This window comes from Colias eurytheme, chromosome 30, assembly GCF_061535395.1.
Source record: "Colias eurytheme isolate Ceu_HAF_F1 chromosome 30, ilColEury1 Martin Lab GWU primary, whole genome shotgun sequence".
Classification (NCBI taxonomy): Eukaryota; Metazoa; Arthropoda; class Insecta; order Lepidoptera; family Pieridae; genus Colias; species Colias eurytheme.
The window spans coordinates 4,853,917-4,878,370 of record NC_143009.1 but is presented as its reverse complement, the minus strand read 5'-3'; the positions used below and the strand labels follow the sequence as shown (position 1 = coordinate 4,878,370).

The 24,454-nt window shown below is 36.4% G+C and overlaps 2 protein-coding genes across 2 annotated transcripts in view; both read right to left on the bottom strand.

The window, feature by feature from the left end:
• Positions 1 to 24,454, bottom strand: part of LOC149895823 (putative fatty acyl-CoA reductase CG8306) — a 52,487-nt gene that overhangs the window by 6,282 nt on the left and 21,751 nt on the right. The window contains exons 3-7 of the mRNA XM_090118683.1: positions 21,879 to 22,130; positions 21,198 to 21,343; positions 20,389 to 20,498; positions 19,565 to 19,648; positions 16,945 to 17,053 (exon numbers count right to left, since the gene is read on the bottom strand). Coding sequence (XP_089974809.1) covers positions 16,945 to 17,053; positions 19,565 to 19,648; positions 20,389 to 20,498; positions 21,198 to 21,343; positions 21,879 to 22,130 — 701 coding nt within the window. The remainder of the gene's footprint in view (positions 1 to 16,944; positions 17,054 to 19,564; positions 19,649 to 20,388; positions 20,499 to 21,197; positions 21,344 to 21,878; positions 22,131 to 24,454) is intronic.
• Positions 14,721 to 15,661, bottom strand: LOC149895824 (uncharacterized). The gene has a single exon (XM_090118445.1). It carries the CDS (start codon positions 15,564 to 15,566, stop codon positions 14,721 to 14,723), a length of 846 nt encoding a protein of 281 aa, XP_089974571.1. The 5' UTR covers positions 15,567 to 15,661.

Here is a 24,454-nt window from a genome sequence, read left to right as displayed (position 1 = left end):
TCTAGCACACTCCTTAAATATGGTCAAACTGTATTATGTGAATACTTTTTAATATTTCGCATGAGGAATGATGGATCTATCAAATGTATAATTTTAAGTAATAATCTTTTTCTGGAACTCTTCCGAAAGCATTACACTTATATCTGGCATGTACAGAGTTTATCATTGTGTCTATCATATTATTTATACTGTGCTCATATGCATCAGGAATTCACCTACCGTAAAATAATTTTTGAATCACAAAATTTGTATCGCATATGCAATTTCAACGCTTTTTTTCACAAATTTACTTTATTTATATCAATATACCATATAACCTGTTTTATATCTTTGCGATTTATATTTAAAATAAATTATAATGATTACTACTATAAAATTAAAATCCTATACATATACGCTGATCTATGGAGCAACCAAGTTGATAATATATACTTAATAACGATAGACATGCAATATATATTTTTACTTTTATTAAATGAATAGCATAAATACTAAAAAATTTGTCCTGGGGTTGCTAAATGTACAATCGCTAAATACGGGCTGTGACGAATTACAAGTAACCATAGAAAAATATGCTCCAGATATATTGGCACTAAATGAAACTTGGACGAAGGAGGGAATGGAGAAACTGTCACCAGTGATGCCTGGATATAAATTTATAAACAATCCCCGACCGCACGGGGCTCGTGGGGGTGGTGTGGGTTTTTATGTAAACGAGCGCTTACGAGTGCGAATTCGGCCACACCCACATTCAGAGCTAGAGCAGATGTGGATCGAACTAACACTATCACATGTAGGCCCAATTGCAATCGGAACCGCTTACCGGCCTGAAACTACTAAGGTCGGAGTGGCCATAGACGCACTCAGTGAATCTGTCAGTACTTTTGGGTATTGTAAACATATTTTTATATTAACAGATTTCAACATAAATATGTTAAAGTTGGACAAAAACCCAGCGTCTGAATTTCGTTCCTTTCTGTTGCAACAAAATCTGCACCAACTAGTGAAAGAACCGACACGCATATACAAATCATCACAGACCCTTTTAGATCTATTCATCACAGATTCACCAGAAATTTGCGGAAACATCAAAATCGTCCATAATCCCTCCTTAAGTGATCATGGCCTCGTCGTATGTGAATGTCATATAAAGAAAATTAGCAAGAGCTCACAATATAGGTACGCGCGTTTGCTAAAAAATATAGACCCAGAAGCTTTTGACAAAGATTTAAAAGCCTTACCATGGAATAGTGTACAGCTAGAAACGAACGTCAATGAAATGGCGAATAATTTCAATCAGTTGCTAATTTCCCTCTTCGATAAATACGCACCGTTAAAGAAAATTAAAATTACTGACACACCACGTCCCTGGATTACTGGTACAATAGTAACTATGATGGATCTTCGAAACAAAGCACTAGAAAAAGCACAACGTAAGAAAAATGACACTTGCTATCGGTATTATAAAGACCTCAAAAATCTCGTAACAAGCGCTATCAAACGCGAAAAAACTGCATTTTTCACTTATTACATTAACAATAACGTTGATAAACCATCTATTATGTGGAAATATTTAAGAAAAATAGCGATAACTGGTAATGCAGCTAAAAGATACACCATTCCACAGCATCTGAATAATGCAAATAAAATTCAAGATTCTTTCATCACAATAGATGGCTATAGTTCAGCGGACAGGAACTTGATTAATTACTATAATAGTGAATGTTGTAGCAACCGTGAATTTAATATACAGCCATGTGAAATTGATGATGTTCGCAAAATAATCAACGGGATATCCACAAACGCTGCTGGACACGATACGTTGACAATTGAAATGATACGAATGACCCTATCAGTTACACTGCCCGTTATCACTTCAATGATTAACGTGTCTATTTCTGAGGGTATTTTCCCGGACTGCTGGAAAGTTGCAAGAATTACACCATTACCTAAAAAAGATATAGTCAACGATTTCAAAGACCTACGGGCCATTAGTATTTTACCTGTAATGTCAAAAATAATAGAGCGTATAGTGTGTAATCAACTTACAAAGTTCATTGAAAAGGAAAATATCCTACCTCTTGTCCAGTCAGGGTTCCGAAAAGGACATGGAACGGCAACAGCTTTAGCACAAGTCACAGATGATATAATATCCAACAGTGACGAAGGCAATGGCAGTCTCTTGGTTCTTTTAGATTTCACAAGAGCATTCGATTGTATAGACGTGGAGATGATGGTGGCAAAGCTCAAATACTATGGGGTCAATACGAATGCATGTAAATGGTTTCAGTCCTATTTAATGTATAGAAAACAGTACGTTATTATACAAAATGGCGACAACTCCGAGAGATCGGTCGATAGAACACTGTCCCGTGGATGTCCCCAAGGTTCTATACTAAGTCCTCTTTTATTCTCTATATACACAGCAGATTTGGCTAAACAAATAAAAAATGGCAAGATTCATTTATACGCTGATGATACTCAAATTTATTATCCTATAAACACGAAAGATCCGAAATGTTTAGAATTGCAAGTAAATAACGACCTGGAAGTAATTAATGTGTGGGCCAAAAGAAATGCGTTATTGCTTAATCTCAGTAAGACGAAATTAATGATATTGGGCACTAAAACCCAATGCCAAAAAATAAAAAAACATGATTTAAAAATTGGGTTAGGCAATATACAAATAGCTCGGGTGGATTCAGCTAGAAATCTAGGTGTTTTGATGGATGAAGAACTCCGATATGAGGATCACATTAATCTATTGGTGAGGAATGCTTTTTATAAACTCAAAGTTTTTTACCAATTTCGAGAGCATCTTACGGAGAAAGCCAGGGTAACACTTACAGAATCACTGGTGCTATCAGCCTTCAACTATTGCGATACGGTGTACGGGCCGCGACTCTACGGTAAAACCGAGCGCGCCATCCAACGCGTCCAAAATGCTTGTGCCCGCTTCTGTTTTGGTATACCGAGACGCGAACATATTACACCGTACCTCAATAAAAAGGGCATCTTAAAGATGAAGGGAAGACGAGAGCTTCATCTAGCGGGCCTAATGTTTAAGATTATTAGAACTGGTAAGCCTGTTTACCTGTATGAGAAACTGTCGTGGGCTAAAGATTCGCATGAACTAAATACACGAAGTAAAGCAGATAATAAACTGACCATTCCAAAACACCGATCTACAGGTTTCAGAGGAGGGTTTAAGTTTTCTGCCACTAAAATCTGGAATGATCTCCCTCCCCCACTAAGATTAGATATGGCATATGTAACTTTTAAAAAAAAACTCAAGATCTTTTTAATAAAAAAACAGATTAGTGGTGATAATTAAAAACTCAACCTCTTTAGCGTTGAATATGTATTTGTGGTATTATGTATAATATGTGAACGTAACATAGTAGTGAACTGACGATTCCTTTTTATTGTATTGTTTTTCCGTTGTTATAATATATATATATATATATAATATAATTACGTAGGCAGATTGTTGGCGGCGAACCTCAACTCCAAGGCCAGACTGAAAATCAGCGCTGTAGTAAGTACTCTCGAGTCAAACAGCATAGCTGAGTCTGGGCCTTTTGCCACAAAAATACTTTTATTTTATTTTCTTATTTTTGTTTATTTTTATTTTCAATTTTGTTATTAGGTTAAGTAGATTTTAAGTTTTTTTTGTATCCAAATTATTGTGGCAATAAATACATTTCATTTCATTTCATTTCATTTCAATTGTGTAACAGTAGCGCGTACACGCATTCTGTACTCTTTGTACAAGCCTTTCGGTTCTGGCCATGAGACGTGGACCGTAGACAGTATCACCGTAATTAAGTTTAGATAGAACCAAAGATTCTATCAAACGCACTCGAAGGTCCTCCGACAGGTATGGACGCACTCTATACAAAGTTTTTAAACGGAAAAAAACAATTACTAACTGTGTTAGTGATATGTTTCTCATATCTTAGTGAGCTATCTACATAAAGACCTAGATTGCGCGCCTCGTAAACTCTCTGGATTGTCTTACCTACGATTTTAACATCAAAAGGTGGCATAGATGTGATATACTTTTTTGCACCGAATAACATATACTTTGTCTTATCAGGATTTAACACCAAAGCATTTGTGTCAGCCCAATCTGCAATACGTGAAAGGTCATCATTCAAGTGTTTTATAGCATTATCAAAATCATTCGGAAAGAAAGAAATATAAACCTGAGTATCATCGGCATAAATGTGGAACTTACACTTTTTTATTGAATTAACTATATCGGCCGAGTATAAAATAAATAGGATGGGGCCCAGAATAGAGCCTTGGGGAACACCTCTATCAAGAAGACCAAAATCTGAAAATACGGAGCTACCATCATCCAATCTGATTTCGACACTCTGCTGACGGTTGTATAAATAACTGTGAAACCAGTGTACTGTGCTGTGGCTAAAGCCATAGTAACGCAGCTTCGACAGAAGCAAAGGAATACTTATACAATCAAATGCTCGGGAAAAATCAAGCAGCACAAGGATGGTACACATACCCTTATCCTGAGCGGCCAATACATTGTCCGTTACGTCCAACAGAGTTGTTGTGGTACTATGGCATTTCCTAAAACCAGACTGAAATACGGGAAGCAAGTTATTGTTCTCAATAAACTCCGTAAGTTGCCTACAAACAACCCGCTCCAATACCTTCGACATGCACGGCAAAACACTTATCGGCCTCAAATCCTTGAATGAAACAGGGTTACGATTCTTAGGCAGAGGCCGAACCAAAGCTTTTTTCCACAAATCGGGAAACGTCGACGTCAAAATGGAGCCATTAATAATCTGAGTTATAGGTTTCAGGGTGTGAGGAAGAGTAAGCAGCAGCATATTCAAATTTATTCCATCACAACCCCCAGCGTTCGACGCGAGTCCCAGCAAATATTTTGACACAGTGTCTTCAGAAACAGTTGTTAATTCAAAAACCGCCTCGCTGTGCAGATGGGAGTCGAAGAACATTAAGGACGTTGAATCTACAATAGCACTACCTGGGACTTGTAAAAAATGCTGATTTATTTGATTGGGGCAGGACAGATGTGGTGGGAGCTCATCTAATTGTTTGCGAGGTAAAACATTAGATTTTATATTTTTCCAAAGCACCTGAGGTTCATTTATTTTATCATTTATACTAAAACGAAAATAAGCTACTTTTTCATTATGTAAAGAGGACACGACGAGAGATTTCAATTGATGGTAGTAATCCTTTTTAGAATCTGTCTTAGATTTCCGATATTTAGATAAAGCGGCATCCCGTAACTTCATCATGGTTTTTATAGTGTCAGTAATCCAGGGATGTGAGGGCTCTTTGAAAACGATTGTCCTAATGGGTGCATGTAAATCAAACAGCGCAATAATGCACTTTGAGAAAGCCTCAACCATTGCATTTACTGAGTCCAGATGCATGAAATTATTCCAATCTATTTTACTCAGGTCTTTATTTAAACTTTCTCGACAAATACATTTAAGAGGACAGAATTTAGTTACATAAGGTTTTAATCTATTTCTTTTTATGTTGAACTCACACATAACGACAGAATGACCAAGACTAGATCTGTATGGTTCGACTGTAACGTTCCTAGCCTGCAAATCCGTGCAAACTAAATCGATTAGAGTTTGACTGCCTTCAGTAAAGTGGGTAGGAGCAGAAACAAGCTGTGAAAGGCTCAAGGAAGAAAGAAATTCATTTATTTTTAAAGATTTAGAATCATTACAATTTATCATATTTACATTGAAATCCCCCAACAATACACAATGATCAACTTTATCAAGTGCACTTATTGTGTCAGTCAAAGTATCCAGAAACAAATCCAGATTAAGCCACGGCGGACGATAGGCTGTTCCCACCGCAATATGTTTACCGTTGACCACTAACCTCAGCCACATTTGTTCAACCGATTCACAGTTTGGATTAATTGGGATGGTTATCGTTTTAACCTTTAATCCACACCTGACATAAAAACCTACCCCGCCACCACGGCCCGAGCGCACCGTCGCAGGCCGCGGGACATGCCGCAGTCGGTATCCGGGAACAACAGGAGCGCGACCGTCATCTTCTGCCCGTAACCACGTTTCATTGATGGCGAAAATGTCAAAATTATATCGCACTACCATCGCAATAAAGTCATCATGAAATGTGCCCAGTGAACCCACATTATGCAATCCAACTATAAGGTTATTCAACACCATTGCTAATATTACTGACTAAAAATAATAATAATAATAACATCAAATTAAATAAATATAATAAAAAACGGTAATAAATATAATAAAAAGTTAAATGTTGTATATAAAACGATAACATGGCAATAGAAATATATATTATGTATAAAAGTATGTATAAATATTCATTTAAATTGTATATTCTCAATATCATTAATTGCACCACAATAATAAAAACAGGTGTTAAAAAATAAAGGTTCAGTTTGTGGCGAAAAGTGTAATATGTAAAATCTATACCAATGCACTTATGCGATACAAAACGTTTATACAATATAATATTATCTGTTATTAATGATTCAACAATGATATAATATATTAGGAAAATACCACAATTCACAACAATATTAAACATAACAATACAATAAAAGTACATTGAGACAAATAAAAAAGGATGATCGTTTAGATACTCCACAATATAATGTTTTAATAACAATAACAAAAAATATTTTAATTCCTTATAAAATGAGTAGTTCAAAAATGGTAACAAGTAATAAATAAACAAACCAATTAACAATGAATAAATGAAATGTTTAAGCAAATAGACTGACAATACTATTAAGTAGTAAATAAACATTTCTACAGCCGCGCAACACAATATAAGGCACAAACAAACATTATAGGAATTATCGCATGAACAATTATGGTAAAGTTTTATATAGATATATGTATAAAAATGTAATTTTATAGTAGGCAAGGCACTGCAGGGTACACATATTATTAATACTGTTTCCATTAAGATAATAATAATCTGAAGGTATATAAGCAATAACAAGAATAATATGATAATATAACAAGAATACAATACCAATATTACAGAGTAACGGTTAAAAACAAAGATGAAACGTAAAATTCTATGTGTTATATTATTTGCACTAAAAACATTAATAATTGATTTAATGATCAACCCTATATTATGCTGCGCCAAATATACGTTGTATATCTTCTTCGCAACGGATAAAGCATACAGAATCGTCGGGTTTGTTTCTAGCGAATATGCGACCCCGCTTTGACCAGACATAACGCCAACCACGACTAGTGCCCGCTTCGCGCGCCATCCGAAACAACTGGCGGTTAAATTTAGTGAGACGAAATAAGTATGCGACAGCCACAGATTGGAAAAAAAACCAAAAAACTTTCTAATACTTTAATTAAATAAAAATTACAATGAAATATTATATCTAAAATTATTCTAATACATTCGACGATCGAATATAGAATGAAAAATTAATTAACTTAAAATAACATGAGTTGCCCAATTGAGGTCAGCCGTCGTCACATCCACAATACGCTGAAACTGCAACGTCGGCGATCTGCTTCACGTAGGTATATGTAATTCCTCCCCCCTTGGAACGGCGACTATTTTAAACCTTCAGTGAAAATATCGCCGGAACATTTTCAGGGTTACCCGTTTTCCTTTCTGTCTCGGTTGCAGATGGTTGCTGGTGTTCTTTCCTTCGGTTACGTCTCTTTATGCGCTGTCTAGTCATATGTATGAGAGCCAATATGACCGCACACAGAAGTATTGAGTAGACAGGTATTGTTGTGTGATGGAGGATACCTGATTGCACGCTGTCAATGTGTAAAGGATGCTGGATTAGGATTTTATCTTGGGCGTGGTGTAATCCTCGCAGATCGATGGAGTTGAGATTGATGCGGGCTGCTGCAATCTTTTGGTTTCCAATATCATAGGATATGTTGATTAATTTGAGGGGTTGGCCTCTGATCTCATCGTTGTCGTTAGCAATGGTTAATTGTCCTGTCTTGAAACGACATCCGATAGGAACCGTGATGAGGTAGCTTCCTTGAAGTGATGTGTGGCTTCTATTGTTGCAAGTGAGATGTACTTTAGTTTGCTGAGGGAATGATACTACGTAGTGCTGATCATCGAGCTTTTCCATGGCCTCCCGTAACAAATTTACAGTAGTGAGTTCGCAGGATTCCTGAAGGGTTCGGTTGATGATGAGTTCTTGGATGCAATCCGATTTGGTGCGAATCTGATGAACAATCGCTTTACCACAGAGATACCAGTTTTTTAACTTCGGGCATTCTGCCTCTATGTACATGAACGACAACTCGTTTGTTGCTATGAAAGGAAAGGGTGGTATAAGGGCTTGGGCGTGTTTATTAGGAACTATGGATAATCTATAAAAGTCATACTTATCTCTAGATACTATAGGAAACTTAAAAACGAAAACTATATTTCTATCGACATAATATGATGCCGGAATAATAACATCATAATATTCTCTAAGTTCTAAATCTAAAATCTGCTCTCTACCGTAAATTACTTTTAATCTACTAACTATTGATTCTAGTATATCTATATCTATCATTGAATGATGCGTGCTCGAAGCACGAATAAAAGCTAAACTATTTTCTATCCTAAGTAATTCTTGAGTTAGATCTTCTACATTTTCAGTTAACAATTCTAGAAGTTGAGCAAACTTGGCATATTTAACTAGACTTTCTTCTCTACGTACATCACTATTGATAATCAAGTTCAACGTAGTGTTAATTTTGATCTGGTTTTCTAAAATTTGGGTTAACACACTACTATGCTTAGACATCCACTCCTTGTTAATACTAATATGATTATTAAATTCTTTAACTATTTCATTCTGATTGGTTTCTAACGTTTTAATAGCCCTATTATATGCTAAAGCATCAGTTTGATCTAAATTTCCTGTTATTCCTTTGATGATTGAACCTAATCCATCTACAAGACCTCTTTTAACGCGATTCGGTTCCAAAGATCGTAACTGCTTAAGAACTTTGTCAAGCTTGTTAGAAAGATATAATATCTGAATTTCATATATTGGAAAGGTGTCGTTTGTTAATCGGTCTTGGTAGCTTAGTAGTTGAGATTGCATTGAGTTGATATTACTCTCTACGTCAGTCAAGTTTACGTATTGAAGAAATGTATGATGGTGTGTCGTAAGTCTCATAAGTCCAAGGTTGTAGGGTAGTAACCCGGGTCCGTCATCCAGGTTCTCAAGTCTTATCTCTTGAGGTCGCGTCAATGGAAGTACCGTCATTAGCAGAATCCTGTAACAAATTGGCCGCTTTAGGTATACGTTTCAACCTTGATTTTGCTACAGGGCCGCGTTTTTTCGACGTATATATATGAATGGGTAGATTAGCTAAAACTGTATCTTGTGTATAGCGAGGGGCAGTTTTTTGTCGACTAGCAAAGGGGTTCTTAATAAAGACCTGTTGTTGGGGTGCGTATTCTATCTCGGGTTCACGAGTCTTATTTCTATTATCCATTATATCGGTACGGTGAGCAAGGGATGAAGAGTTAATTATGTCATATACTTTTGTCATTTGGTCTTTGTGATTTTGGACGTACTGTTGTAATAATGTCTGTGTAAAGTCAATGTCCATGCAGTCTCTGGGGTCAAAATGTCCTGTTAGTAAGTCAAAGGGCCTACATCGTGTGAAACTATGTATACTACTATTATAAGCTATGATTGCATAGGGCATAAGATTAATAATAGGTTCTTCTTTACGTTGTAATTTAAGAAGCCTAAGGTGTTCAAGGATAGTCAAATGAAACCTTTCGATATTTCCATTATCGTTAGGAGAATGAGCTAATATTCTATGATGGTTGATCTTATGTAATCTCGTAAATTCCATAAACAGTTGGTTGGTGAACTCGGTCCCATTATCCGTTACGATGGTTAAAGGAATACCATGATGCGTGCAATAATGTAAGAGGGATTGTAATATACTAACGGCTGTTCCGTCACGTAAGTGGTAAGCTTGACCGTATTTAGTGAAAACGTCTATAAATGTTAAGTATTTCTCGCCTTCTGCTGTAAACAAGTCTATATGAACTATTTCAAACGGCTTGGTAGCTGGAGGTACAATGTTAAACTGAGGTCTAACGGGATGCCTATCATACTTTGCCTGTCCGCATAGTGTACATTCACTTATGAATTTTGTTATGTGTTCCTTCATCTTTGGCCAATAATACTTCCGGGATAAAGCCAAAAAAGATTCATTTATTCCTCTATGGTTGGTTTTTCCGTCATGGTAGTGGCGGATAATTTCCTGTTGACGAAGATAATCCTTAACATTTTCCAATTCCATTTTAACTAACACAAGATTCATGGATGAACTTCTAAATTTATCTTGTAGTATCGGGATAATCGAATACATTCCCAATGGAGGAGTAATTAACAGGGCGGTTTTTACCTTTGGATTTACGTATTCTTTGACGGCGTTGATTACGTCTTCCTCTAAATTAGATTCTGATAATTGAATACTAATGCGCGTGTGGGTATCAAATGGTTTAGTTACCTGAGGCCGCTTTTTAACACCATTCACGATAGTAAAGTGTACTTGTCTATTGAATTTATTGAGTGGTTCGTCTGTGATAGGGATTTCCAAAATTGGATTCTCATTACTAGTGTGAACAGTCTCAGTAGATGAATTAGCTTGAGCTCGTATGCTATCGGATGGATTTCCCATAATTGAATTAAGCTCGTCAATTTCATCTATCAAAGACATTACGTCTTTAGTATGAATTTCTACCCGGGAAAGAGCGTCAGCATTGGTGTTAATTTTACCTTTTTTATAAACTACTGTAAAATCGTACTCGCTCAGTTTAAGTCGCCATCTTGTAAGACGTGAATTCGGCTCTTTCAGATTCATCATCCATTGTAGTGGCTTGTGGTCGGTTATGATCTTGAACTTTCGACCAAATAGATAGGGTCTAAAGTATTTTGTAGCCCATACTATAGCAAGCAGTTCTTTTTCGATTGTACTGTAGTTCAACTCACTTTCGTTTAGGGTTCGCGATGCATAACACACGGGTTTATCTGACCCAATCGGACCCTGTGATAGGATGGCTCCAATAGCAACATTCGATGCATCCGTAGTTAGTACAAATTCCTTGGTAAAATCAGGATATTGCAGGATGGGGTCGTTAGTTAAGAGACTTTTGCATTTCTCAAAGCAATTTATGTATTCATTGTCGACACTGATTTTCCTCCCTTTCTTCAAACATTGAGTGAGTGGCTTAGTAGTGCGAGCGAAATCTGGAATAAATTTCCTATAATAACCAAGTAGGCCTAGGAATTGTTTTATCTCTTTAGGTGTCTTCGGGATGGGGTATTTTCTTATAGCCTCTATCTTGTCAGGATTTGGTTTGATTCCATCCTTACTGATGATGTGTCCAAGATAAGCTGTTTCAAGCTTCAGAAACTCGGATTTATCCATCTGAATTTTGAAGTTTGAATCTCTAAGTCTCTGAAAAACCTTTTCAAGATTAATCATGTGCTCCTGTAGGGATGTGCTGAACACTATTATATCATCGAGATACACTAGGCATATCTCGTTTTGTAGCCCTCTCAAGACGTTGTCCATTACTCGCTGAAATGTGGACGGAGAATTTTTGAGTCCCATAGGCATACGTAGAAATTCAAAATGACCGTGTTCAACATTAAATGCTGTCTTTTCTATGTCCTGTGGATCCATCTCCACTTGATAAAATCCACTCGCCAAATCAAGTGTGGTGAAGTACTGGCACTTCCCTAACTTATCCAGAACATCACTTATATTGGGAATAGGATATTTATCGTCTAGCGTTTTTTCGTTGACTTTTCGAAAATCAACCACAAGACGCCATTTCTGCTTACCAGATGCATCTATCTTCTTTGGTACTACCCAAATGGGTGAGCTCCATGCAGATTCAGATGGTCGTATTATACCCTGTTCCAACATTTTCTTGATCTGGTCCCTTACTTCCTGACGGTGTACGAATGGATATCGGTAGCTCTTTGTATGAACCGGCAATTCATCAGTAGTTCTTATTCGATGTTTAATTTTATTCGTAAAGGTAAGAGCTTCCCCTTCAATGTAAAAAACGTCAGAATAGCGAGAGCAAAGCTTAATAAGATTAGCTTTTTCCTCTTCGTTCAAGTGATCCGTTCGTAAACGTGAAATGACATCACGTGCGCGTGAGTTTAATTGTTGAGTACGCGTGCACTCAACATTAAATAATTCTGCGTGCGCTGGTGTATCTAATGAAAATATGATGTCATTTGGTGTAGGGTTCTCAATCTCCAAATAACCACGGTTATTCTTAATAGTAGTAATACATTCGTGAATTATGCAATTACAAAGTACTTGCTCCCTAACGAGTACATCGCCATCAATCGTATCTACGGGAATGCGAATGATTTTAGAAGTTCCCGCTGGAATTATATCCTCGTATAAGTTCACGTTGCAAGAGTTGTACATCATAATAGGATTTGACGCAGAGCGAGTTAACAGTTTACCTTCTCTTAAGTCAATTCGAGCTTCCCAACCGCTTAATAAATCTAAACCTATAAGTCCGTCAAAGTAGTCATGAAATCGATATATGAAAAGCTTCATACTATCAGGGTCATTAAACTCATCGAAACATGGTAAGGTTATTGAATAGTTATTCCTACTGGTCGCATGTATATTGGTTACTTCAAAAGGATCGAAATTGAGTGGATAATTTGCAAAATATTTCTCGACAGCTTCAGGGCTTATGAAGGATTGGTTAGCACCCGTATCAATAAGTAGTTTCAAAGGTGGGTTCCTAATCTGAATGTATGGTAACTGTCTTTGCGTTTGAAGATTCAATTCTATCTTGGTTTTGGTGAATTCGAATCCTCCTGAAAATCCTGTTCGGTTTGACTAGGTCCTAAATGCGTTTGATAGTCGTCATGTGGTGGGTTGTTCACAGTAGTATCGTAATACGTCATGTCATAGGTGGGTTCATGAGTAAGTCCATTATCAGAGTAGTCATAATACTGCGTATAGTCAGGTTCTTGATAATAACCACCGTAACCGTAGTAAAAGTCATTATAAGCCGCGGAGTCGTTCAAGTTAAGTTCACGGGATTTAAAATAATTGGATGGTGGTGGATTACCAAATTTACTCCAATCATGACCCGCGATCATCCTATTAGTCGGAGGCAATTCTTTAGGAGTGAATCGTTGTACCCCACTCATAGGCTGAGGGCCTTGTGTCTGTGGTGAATTATGGCGTGGTTGTAATCTAAATACATTACTCCGAGGATTATAGTTAGGTGGAGGTGCAGCGAACATTCTTTGCGTGTTAGTGGGCATACGATTTTGGTTAAATGGGTGTGTAGGAGGCCTAAACGGGCGTGGTGCCATAGGGGCCTGCAAGTTGACTGGTGATTGGTGATTCTGTAGACGCGGGGGTGTGAAAGATAACGAGGGTTGTGCGAGGTTAATCTTAGGAGTTGGTTGGTTTTTAGTAGTGTCATTTCGCGATTGGAGGTACATTACATTAAGTTCCTCCTGGACGTATTCGAGCGCCTTTTCGATAGTAGGAGGGCGCATGCAGCGTATACGGGAACCTAGAGGTTCTTTAAGTCCTCGTACAAACGCTTGCATCGTCACTTTCTTATATAAATCGCGTTTCGCTTCGATGGTAGTGGCAATACTTTCATGCAACGTCACATAGGTCATGATAGTGCTGAACAAAGTTTGACAATGCTCATAAAATTCTTGAGGTGTTCTACTACCTTGCGTCGTTAAGGAGAGGTCATTGTACAAGGCGGTTTCATCGCGTTGATCCGAAAAGTTATTAATCAGAGCACTTCGAATACCTAACCAACTATCCGGTATGCCATTAGAATTAATTGTACATGCTGCGGTCCCAGTTATTTTGTTAAGGATACCATTCAGCAAGCACAAATTAGAAAACTCGCTACCCGGTTCGGTGCTCAAATATTGCACAACTACTTGATCGCATATTCTTATAAACCGAGGTAAAATGTTGGGATTTCCATCAAAATCGGGAACTAAGCGAAGGGCTTTAAAAATTGTGTCCGGGTCTCTAGGATGTGCCATTTCTAAATTGAATAAATTATCTAAAAATAAACTATTATCTAAATCTGTATCTCTATTGTTATCTACTACACGTTGGCGGGCCTGACGCGATTCAGGGTCCCGCGACCTAAAGGCTCTAGGGTGATAAATTTTGTGCTAAAGGATACACTTAGGAATAAAGGAAGCAACACGAGAATAATTCAAGTGTACTTACATATACTGCATTTTCTGGTTTCTCTCCGTGAATCGAAGTTTGGATTCCCCTGGGCTGTTGCAGAACTGTAGATTCGTGATATCCGATGCCGGTGCTTGAAAGCCCCCAAAGTAGCTTCTCGACGTATAGTTATATCGATGTAAGATAATTAGTCTTGAATACTACTTGCGGATATCCTACCGACTGCGCCAAATAAGTATGCGACAGCCACAGATTGGAAAAAAAACCAAAAAACTTTCTAATACTTTAATTAAATAAAAATTACAATGAAATATTATATCTAAAATTATTCTAATACATTCGACGATCGAATATAGAATGAAAAATTAATTAACTTAAAATAACATGAGTTGCCCAATTGAGGTCAGCCGTCGTCACATCCACAATACGCTGAAACTGCAACGTCGGCGATCTGCTTCACGTAGGTATATGTAATTGACGTTCGTTAATATAGAAGCGCCTGGGCGGGCCCGTCATATCCAAGTCGGCAGTAGTGGCGCCGCGGCGCACGCGTGCACTCCTCAGCAGATCGTCACGCAGCTGGCGGCGCGCGAGCCGCACGACTAGCCGCCGCGGACGGGGCGCCGCGGCCGCCGCGCCCTCTGCCGGCCGCGCTCCGATACGCTCAGCGCACACGATATCGTGCGGTTCAATTTGGATTCCGATTTTTGAAGCAATTAAGATAGTCGTGTGTATTGGGTTTTCTCCACTGGTCTCGGGCAAGTTAGAAATCTCAATGTCATTCGCCAATAGTTCCTGATCTCTGTCGTTAATGTCGCTTTTTAATTGATTAATAATATTATTAAAACTCTGGGATGCGCTTTCGGGAGACGTCTGCATATGCATATTTTCTAGGACGGTCATGCGTTCCTCCAGGGCACCGATACGACAGCCGTACTCTAACATGCTGGACCTAAATTCCGCCAACTCATCATGCAGCGTCTTAAATTCACAACGAACTTCGCGCAATATCTCCTCTTTGATTTTTTTTAGTTCCAGACAAAAGTTCACTGAAACATCCCGACCGGCTGTGCTATTGGGCGGGGGAGAGGTGTTCTGCACATGATCGTGTCGCCTCACCGGGGTGTCGGCTGAATTATCACGTGCAATATTTTTTTTACATTCGGGACACTGCCATAACGTCGGTGTTATTCCCGTAATAGATAAGCCCACACAGGCACGGTGATAGACGCCTTTACATTTATCACATTTAGCGGCATCTGCCGGCGATAAGAATTTACCGCATCCACCACACTTAGGCATAATCAATTATTTTTAAGTAGTTCTGCACAATATCGATAGATGTCGATAGTCTTGAAGCCGGTCAGTACCAACAGATGGAGCTAGCCTTGATTATAACCAGCTGATCAGTGTTTATTTATCTACTTTTTTCATACGCAAATATAATTAATGCTATGGTTCCAGAAAATCAAGATTACAGACCTTCCTTACTACAGATGCATTAATTTGGGCTATATATTAACTTGATTCTTTCAAACACGTACCACATTAATTAGTTGAGGGGTAGTTTTAATTCAGTTGATCCGTTACACAATTATACTTTAATGTTTTTTAGTATTTCCACTGGACACTCAACTTTGCCAACATAATATATGAAAATTTAAAAAAAGCACTTCAACATAACATTGAGATTAAAACTTTTAAGCCGTTTACACTATTTTTATTTTAAATACAACAGTAGACTATTGCGCACAGTTTGACATCCGTGACGTCAGTAAGCTCAATTAAGGCTTGTGTTGTGGGTACTAGGCGACGATAAATATAATATTTAATAAATACATATATAGATAAACACCCAGACCCAAGAACAAATAATTGAGTTCATCACACAAATATTTGCCCTGACCGGGGATCGAACCCGGGACTGTCGGCTCAGTAGGCAGTTACTTTACCACTGCGCCAACCGCGTCGTCAAAATGTTACACATTTGCTATTCAATGGATTAGTTATTGCAATAACCTGTCTTGTTTTTATGATTGACGTTTCATGTGAGCAAGAGCAGGACACAGCTATGGTAGAAAATGGTTGAAATTTATCCATTGTTTAACTTTTTATTAGTAAGGCCGATAATCTATAATAAAATTATAAAGCTGAAGAGTTTTTTTTTGTTTGTTTGAACGCGCTAATCTCAGGAACTACTGGTCCGATTTGAAAAATTATTTCGGTGTTAGATAGTCCATTTATCGAGGAAGACTTATAGGATATATATCATCACGCTAAGACCAACAGGAGCGTTACTCTTTAAACTTTAAAAGGAGATTGTCAATTTGAATGCCTTTTTTGGGTTTACGCTAAGCCTATAGCCTAGGCTTAGCATACTAGTGGTCCGCCCCGGCTTCGCCCGTGGTACATATTTCGCAATAAAAGGTAGCCTATGTCCTTTCTCGGGTATCAAAATATCTCCATACCAAATTTCATGCAAATTGGTTCAGTAGTTAAGGCGTGATTGAGTAACAGACAGACAGACAGAGTTACTTTCGCATTTATAATATCATAGTATGGATAAGTCTTCCTCGATATCTAACACTGAATTTTTCAAATCGGACCAGTAGTTCCTGAGATTAGCGTGTTCAAACAAACAAACAAACTTTATAATATTAGTATAAATAAATAAACTTACTTCTGTTTAGCAGCATGCCAACCGGCCACTAAAAGCTGATTAACAACAACATCCACGGGAATATAATCCGCTATATTTTCCTTAGCAAGTGGCAATCTACGGACCACACCTGTAAAAGATAGATAAATATAAATAAACTAGCGGTCCGCCCCGGCTTCGCCCGTGGTACCTACATGTTTAAACTATCCTATCTCTCAAGTTGGATCAAACTGCACATGGTGTGCGAATTTTATTATAATCGGTTAAGTGGTTAAGGAGTCCATTGTAGACAAACATTGTGACACGAGATTTATATATACAGGGTGGAAGGTTAAGATGGGGCATGAAGGGCAGGTACCTTAACCGTTGTACCTACATGAAAACGTTCTTAGGAGACTATCCTTAAATTCTTGAGAAATTTTAATCTACATTCACAGATTTTTGAAAAAATGTACGGTCGGCAAGGAAATCGGCAGTTTTCAAAAAAATTTTTTTTGATGCCAATCCATCCATTTTCTCATGGGGATCAAAACACTCTAAAAGACCAACTGAGGTATGAGTACTAGAAAAGTCAGAAATAGCGAAAAACTATTTTCATTCATGAACAAGTAAAAAGACAAAGGCACAGCAACATAGTATGCCAGCGACGCGGGGCGTGAGCGGGCGGTGGCCGGCAGCTCGTGCACGAGATGAAAAATTATGTAAATTTGAATATCGAACGAACACGTCACATTTTTATGGCTTATGTACCTAAACAATAACACATAGAAAACAAAAGTTACCAGAAGTCACTCTGTCTTCACTAAAAATGTCCTTAAATAATTTAGAACTTTTAGATCTGTTAGAGGCTTACTTTTTAAATAATAAAAACCCAACAGTTGCATTGGAATGGTACAGGAATAAATACCCAATGTGACGTGTACCGACGCGAAAGGTAATTGCGAATCTTGTAAAAAATCTAGCAGAAAGTGGCTCATTTAAGAAAAGCTTGACACGTCCGCGTCGTTCACGCGTATTGAATGAGAATACGGTGATAGCAATTTTAGCACTAATTGTGGAAGCATATCCCGAAATTTCTTCAAAACAAGTTGCCGTCGAAGTTGGTTGTTCGCACTGGATAGTTTTAAAAACATGGAAGAAATACGGCTACAAATGCTACGGCCATGGGCGATTAGTCCAAGCATTGCAATCTGGGGACTATGCACGCAGAGTTGCATTTTGTAGATGGTTACGGGGCAAATTTAGTAGAGATAATGATTTTATTGAGTTTTCTATTAGCGCATCTTTTGTTGAATCACTTATTTTCTTAGTGAATGTGTGGAAATAGTTTTTCGCGATTTCTGACTTTTCTAGTACTCATACCTCAGTTGGTCTTTTAGAGTGTTTTGATCCCCATGAGAAACTGGATCGATTGGCATCAAAAAATTTTTTTTTGAAAAGTGCCGATTTCCTTGCTGACCGTACATTTTTTCAAAAATCTGTGAATGCAGATTAAAATTTCTCAAGAATTTAAGGATAGTCTCCTAAGAACGTTTTCATGTAGCTACAACGGTTAAGGTACCTGCCCTTCATGCCCCATCTTAACCTTCCACCCTGTATATTAAGATAAAGAAAAAAGAGCACGTGTGTCAGTAGTGAAACTTCTTTGGCAAGATTTAAAGATAAGTAAAAAAGAACGTGTGTGCCGAGCACACGTGTCAGAAGTGAAACTTCTTTGGCTAGGAAACCAAAATCGTCGCCTTCCATGACTTGACGGTATCGCCATGACATTTTACTCTCAACGTGCCTAAAGATATATAGTATAATCACTCCAAAAATATTCAAAACATAACGGATTTTTAACATGATTTATTTTTTAAATTTAATCGAGCTTACAATGTGGCCAAAGGTCACTGAGAGACCGATAACACAGTTGTAATAAAGTTGAATATCGCGTGCGCTCTTTGATCGCGTTTGAGCTCGAAAAGTAAGTCTCAATTCTTATTTCGTTTATAACTAAAGTAATAATTGATCTAGAGAAAAAATATCTTGGGATTGGATAGTAAATTCTTACTGTTAACATTTATTTTAGACATAAAGTCCAAGTAAATTTAAAAAAAAGACGGGTTGCACTGGGGGAGTGCCGGCAGAAGTGAAAACTTGATTATTAACGTTGAGCATGTTTGATATTTTGGAATGGTATCCGTCTTACGCTTTTTCGATCAGGCCACGTGTCCTGACGCGAGTTTAAGATTTTATACAAAAATGTAATAATCCTTAAAAAAGGCATAATTTTAGAACAAAAAAATCGTAATCAAATGTTACAATTACGTAACCGTCTTGTACATGGAAAGAAAAAGACCCAATAAATCATAAACTAAAGTTCCATTTTGATTGTATGTGTGACTGTTTCAGAATATTAATGCAAATTCACATAAAATTTAGGGAGCCTCTTCTTAATTAAAACATACCAATAATAAAATTGAAGTGTCTATTTCAGACTGTTTGTAATATGTATTAAAATAAACATTTTTTACTAAATGCATGTATATAAGAAAAAGTAATATTTACAATTTTTTCTGTCTGCTTGAGCAAGCTATCAATCAATTTGATTTGATTTGAGAATCAATCAATTTGATTTGATATAAAGGTTTTTTCTTACCTTTAGCAGCACCCATTAAAAACCCTTGAGGTCCGACTTTGGAACAAGTCCATCCAATCATTGGTTCTTTCCAAGCTGCTACGACTGAAAAAATAAATATAATATATAAATAAACAAATATTTATATGAATTATTTGTTTTCAAGACCAAAATTGGTCTAAATACATCTTTTACTTAAAAAAAATATACAAAATCGATGTCTATACATATACTTATAAGAAATTATTATTATTGTTGAAGTGAAACTTCTTTAGGCGCGTTGAGAGTAAAATTTCAAGGGCACGTCATGGCAATATAATCACGTCATGGAGTAAGGCGACGATTTTGGTATCTTTGATTCTTGCTAAAGAAGTTTCACTTCTGACACGTGTGCTCAGCACACACGCTCTTTTCTTCAATTTAATAGCATTCAAATGCTTTGTAAATAAGAAATTTTTAATTATTAGTCTATTTATGTAAAAATGAAACCCGTTTTCCTTGTTCACGGCATCACGCATAAACGGGTGGACCGATTTCGATATTTTTTTTTTATATTCCTTGAAGTACGAGGATGGTTCTTATGTAGAGAAAACGTAAATATGTACCACGGGCGAAGCCGGGGCGGACCGCTAGTTTTTTAAATCACTACATAGTATAAAACAAAGTCGCTTTCTCTGTCCCTATGTATGCATAAATCTTTAAAACTATGCAACGGATTTTGATGCGGGTTTTTTAAATAGAACGAGTGATTCAAGAGGAAGGTTTTAGTGTATAATTTATTAGGTTTTAGACAAAGCGGGCGAAGCCGCGGGCGGTAAGCTAGTAATTCATATAAAAAAACTTACTCATAGAAGGTCTAACTATAGTGCAGGGGAACATATTGGAACATTTTTTAACTTCGTGCTCGGCAAGATGTTTTGTAAATGTATATGTATTCGGATGGCCTCGGAGTATTCTGAAAAAAAATTTGTTGTCTGTAAAGTCGGTTTACTGACGATAGTTGAACGTGACAACGTCCGATTGTGCTTCTTTGTCGCTCGTTCCGCGCTCTCGCTCGCACTTCAAGCCTTACGGAACGCCTCAGAGCGAGGTAACGCCGCATGAGTCATGTTTTTTCGTGCGTGCAACCTGCTCTATCGAATTATAAGACGTTGTCATGTCAAAAAATAAAATAAAAATAATATACAACTACTTTATTTCACACACAAGTAAACAAAGTATATTGATATAAATTGTATATGGAATAAATAGACCCTAGGTTAACAAAGAAAAACTATTTAAAATTATATTTTTACTAGCTGCGCCCCGCGGTTTTACCCGCGTTGCTCCGCTCCTGTTGGTCTTAGCGTGATGATATATAGCCTATAGTCTTCCTCGATAAATGAGCTATCTAACAGTGAAAGAATTTTTCAAATTGGACCAGTAGTTCCTGAGATTAGCGCGTTCAAACAAACTCTTCAGTTTTATAATATTAGTATAGATGAAACAGCAATTTTTGAAGTGAGTATATAAAATGCATTAGCTTTCATGTATGCTTAAATCTTTAAAACTACGCTTTTGATGCGGTTTTTTTCAATAGATAGAGTGATTCAAAAGGTTTTAGTAAGTATATTATAATTTATTAGGTTTTAGTAAATAAATAAAATAATCTCACGTTTTCTCCATATCGTCCAAAGCCTTGTCCGAGAGACGGTTAACCAAATTTATAACACTATCAACGTCCCCCGGCGTTTCGTATACTTTCTCCTCTGCTTCCAGTAAATATGAGTTCACGTATGCTGATGATACATGTACCATTGCCTGGAATTCAAATCAAATCAAGTATAAGGCAAATCAAATTTGAATTTTAAGTATGGCAAAGTTTTTGGTAATCAAATCAAATGGCAAATGAATTCAAATCAAACTATGCTAAATCAAATGAAATCAATTTATGGCAAATCAAATCAAATTGAGTTATGACAAGGCAAAAATTACATTAAAAATTTCATGAATATGTTTGTACCTATATTTGACGGTATCAAATTGAATGTAGTGTAAACAAAAACAATAAATAAATTGATATGAAATGTCATAAACGTGAATGAAAATTTAAGGTAAAATTATTTATGCTCTTTTAAAAAAGCATTAATTGTTGACAAGTCAGTGAACTTTATGAAAATAAATCTATAGTAGTTATTTTTAAGTTGAATCTTTTTTGGTTTTATAATATGTGTATGTGTCTGTATGTTGTTGTAACAATAAAGAATGTATGTTTTAGTAACAAAAAAGATGTTTGTATTTGTATTTTTTTTTTTGTATTGTTAATGTTAATAATTATTGCTTTTCCTAAACAAACCTTTAAATCCTTCATTTCTTGACACAATTGCATGACCCTTCTCGTTCCCAAAACATTAATTTTCACCGTTGGTTTTAAATTCTCTTCAAAATCCAATGTAGCCGCTGAATGTATAACCACGTTGACATTTTCTATAAGTAATTGCCTGTCTTCGGGGCGAAGCCCTAGGTCTTCGGATCCTACGTCCCCTGATATTGGTATTAGTTTGGAAAATATGTCTTTTGATTCTGTTTGCAGTAGTTTTTCGAATACCTGAAATTTAAAAAAAATTATATTGTATTAAAATTTAAAATTTAAAATAATATAAAAAATAGGGAAAATCAACGCTGCGTAATTATATAACACGGATTATTATAATTTTAGAAACTTTAAAATTCTTAATTGAATAATTATTATTTTTAATTTTTTACCATTTTTTCCTAATTACATATATTGTGCTTCTCTGTTTTACTTTAAATGTACAAATAATATACAAATATGTATTTTTATTTGTTTGTTGTGTTAAATAAACATTGTTTTTTTATTTCTAACTAGCTTTCCGCGCGCGGCATCGCCCGCTTTGTACAAAACAATATAAATTATAAACTAAATTCTTCCTCAAGGACCTATCTATTCAAAAAACCTCATCAAAATTTATAGGATAGTTTTAAACATTATAAACGCATGTATTATAAAGCTACATGACATGCAATTATTTGGTAATAATATAGGTATTTATTGCATTAAAATTATAAAGAAATACAAGAATTAAGATTTATTACCACATGAAATAAAATCATTAATTTTTATTAATTATAAGTAATTCCTTACAAAATCTTTAATCCTTTGAAATCAGATAAAAAGTTTATAAAATAGTGATACTTTAATAAATGATGATTATAATTTATAATATACTAGCTTTCCGCCCGCGGCTTCGCCCGCGTTTAAAAGAAAACCCGTTCCCGTAGGATTTCCGGGATAAAACCTATCCTATGTCCTTTCTCGGGTATCAAAATATCTCTATTCCAAAATTCATGCAAATTGGTTCAGTAGTTAAGGCGTGATTGAGTAACAGACAGACAGACAGAGTTACTTTCGCATTTATAATATTAGTATGGATGAATTAATCTCTGATTAATAAAACTTACTTCATTATACAGTAAATAATGTATCTAATATTTATGATAACAAACTGGATGTTTTTTATACATTTTAGTTTCCAAAACTAAACATCTGCAAATAGCACATACTAGCTGTGCCCCAAGGTTTTACCCGCGTGGCTGCGCTCCTTTTAGTCTTAACGTGATTATATAGCCTTCCTCGATAAATGGACTATCTAACACCGAAAGAATTTTACAAATCAGACCAGTACTCAGTACTCAGTAGTTTCCGAGATTAGCACGTTCAAATAAACAAACAAACTTCATCTTTATAATAGTATAGATAAGATAGACGCAAGACAAAACCACACGAAAAACTAGTATATTCGCGTAAATACAATAAGTACCTACATGTTTACAAGTTGCGGTAATAATTAACAAGGTTGTTACAGCCATTACCTCGGTATACAGAATTACAGTGTCCTAACGATTTATCTTTTACTTGACTTGAGTACATTTGTAGAATATATAATGAAGAATATATTTTTTATAGTGATTAATTTGTTTTTAGAATAATAATAGCTCAGCTTCGCGGTTTTACCCGCATTGCTCCGCTCCTGTTGGTGTAAACGTGATGATATATAGCCTATAGCCTTCCTCGATAAATGGGCTGTCTAACACTTAAAGAATTGTTCTAATTGGACCAGTAGTTCCTGAGATTAGCGCATTCAAACAAACTCTTCAACTTTATAATATTACTAGCTGCTCCGCGCGGTTTCACCCCCGTGGCTCCACTCCTGTTGGTCGTAGCCTATGGCATTCCTCGATAAATGAGCTATCTAACACCGAAAGAATTTTCAAATCGGACCAGTAGTTCCTGAGATTAGCGTGTTCACACAAACAAACTCTTCAGCTTTGTAATATTCTAAGTATAATAATTACAGATACTAGTCACTTCTCGAAACTTTATTAACCAAGGATTCTTTAATAAAATATAATCCATAGTAATCCTACTAATGATATAAATGGGAGAGTGTGTGTGTTTGTTTGTTATTCCTAATCGCAAAAACTGCTGAACCGATTATCATGAAATTTGGCTCACACATAGAGTACCTAACTTAAATTAACAGATAGGATATTTTTTATCGCGAAAATCCCACAAGAATCGGAACTATCCAGGTTTTCCTTTGACTATAGGGGAGATACTGCAGGTGAAAAGCTAGTAATTATAACACCAACCAAATAGTAAGTAACAAAAAATACCAACCGCCTCATGGTACAGTGGTTAACGTGTGAGTGTAGAACCGAGGGGTCATGGGTTCAATTCCCGGTGGAGACGAAGAAAAAAAACAGAAGGCTGATCACCTAAATCCCTAAAAATTGATCAGACTTCACTTATGAACAAAATAATTGACTTTAAAATAGCTGTTAACACATTTACTTCTGTTCCTAGTAGAAACTAGTTTTTATAATATTTTAATAGTTATAATATTCAAA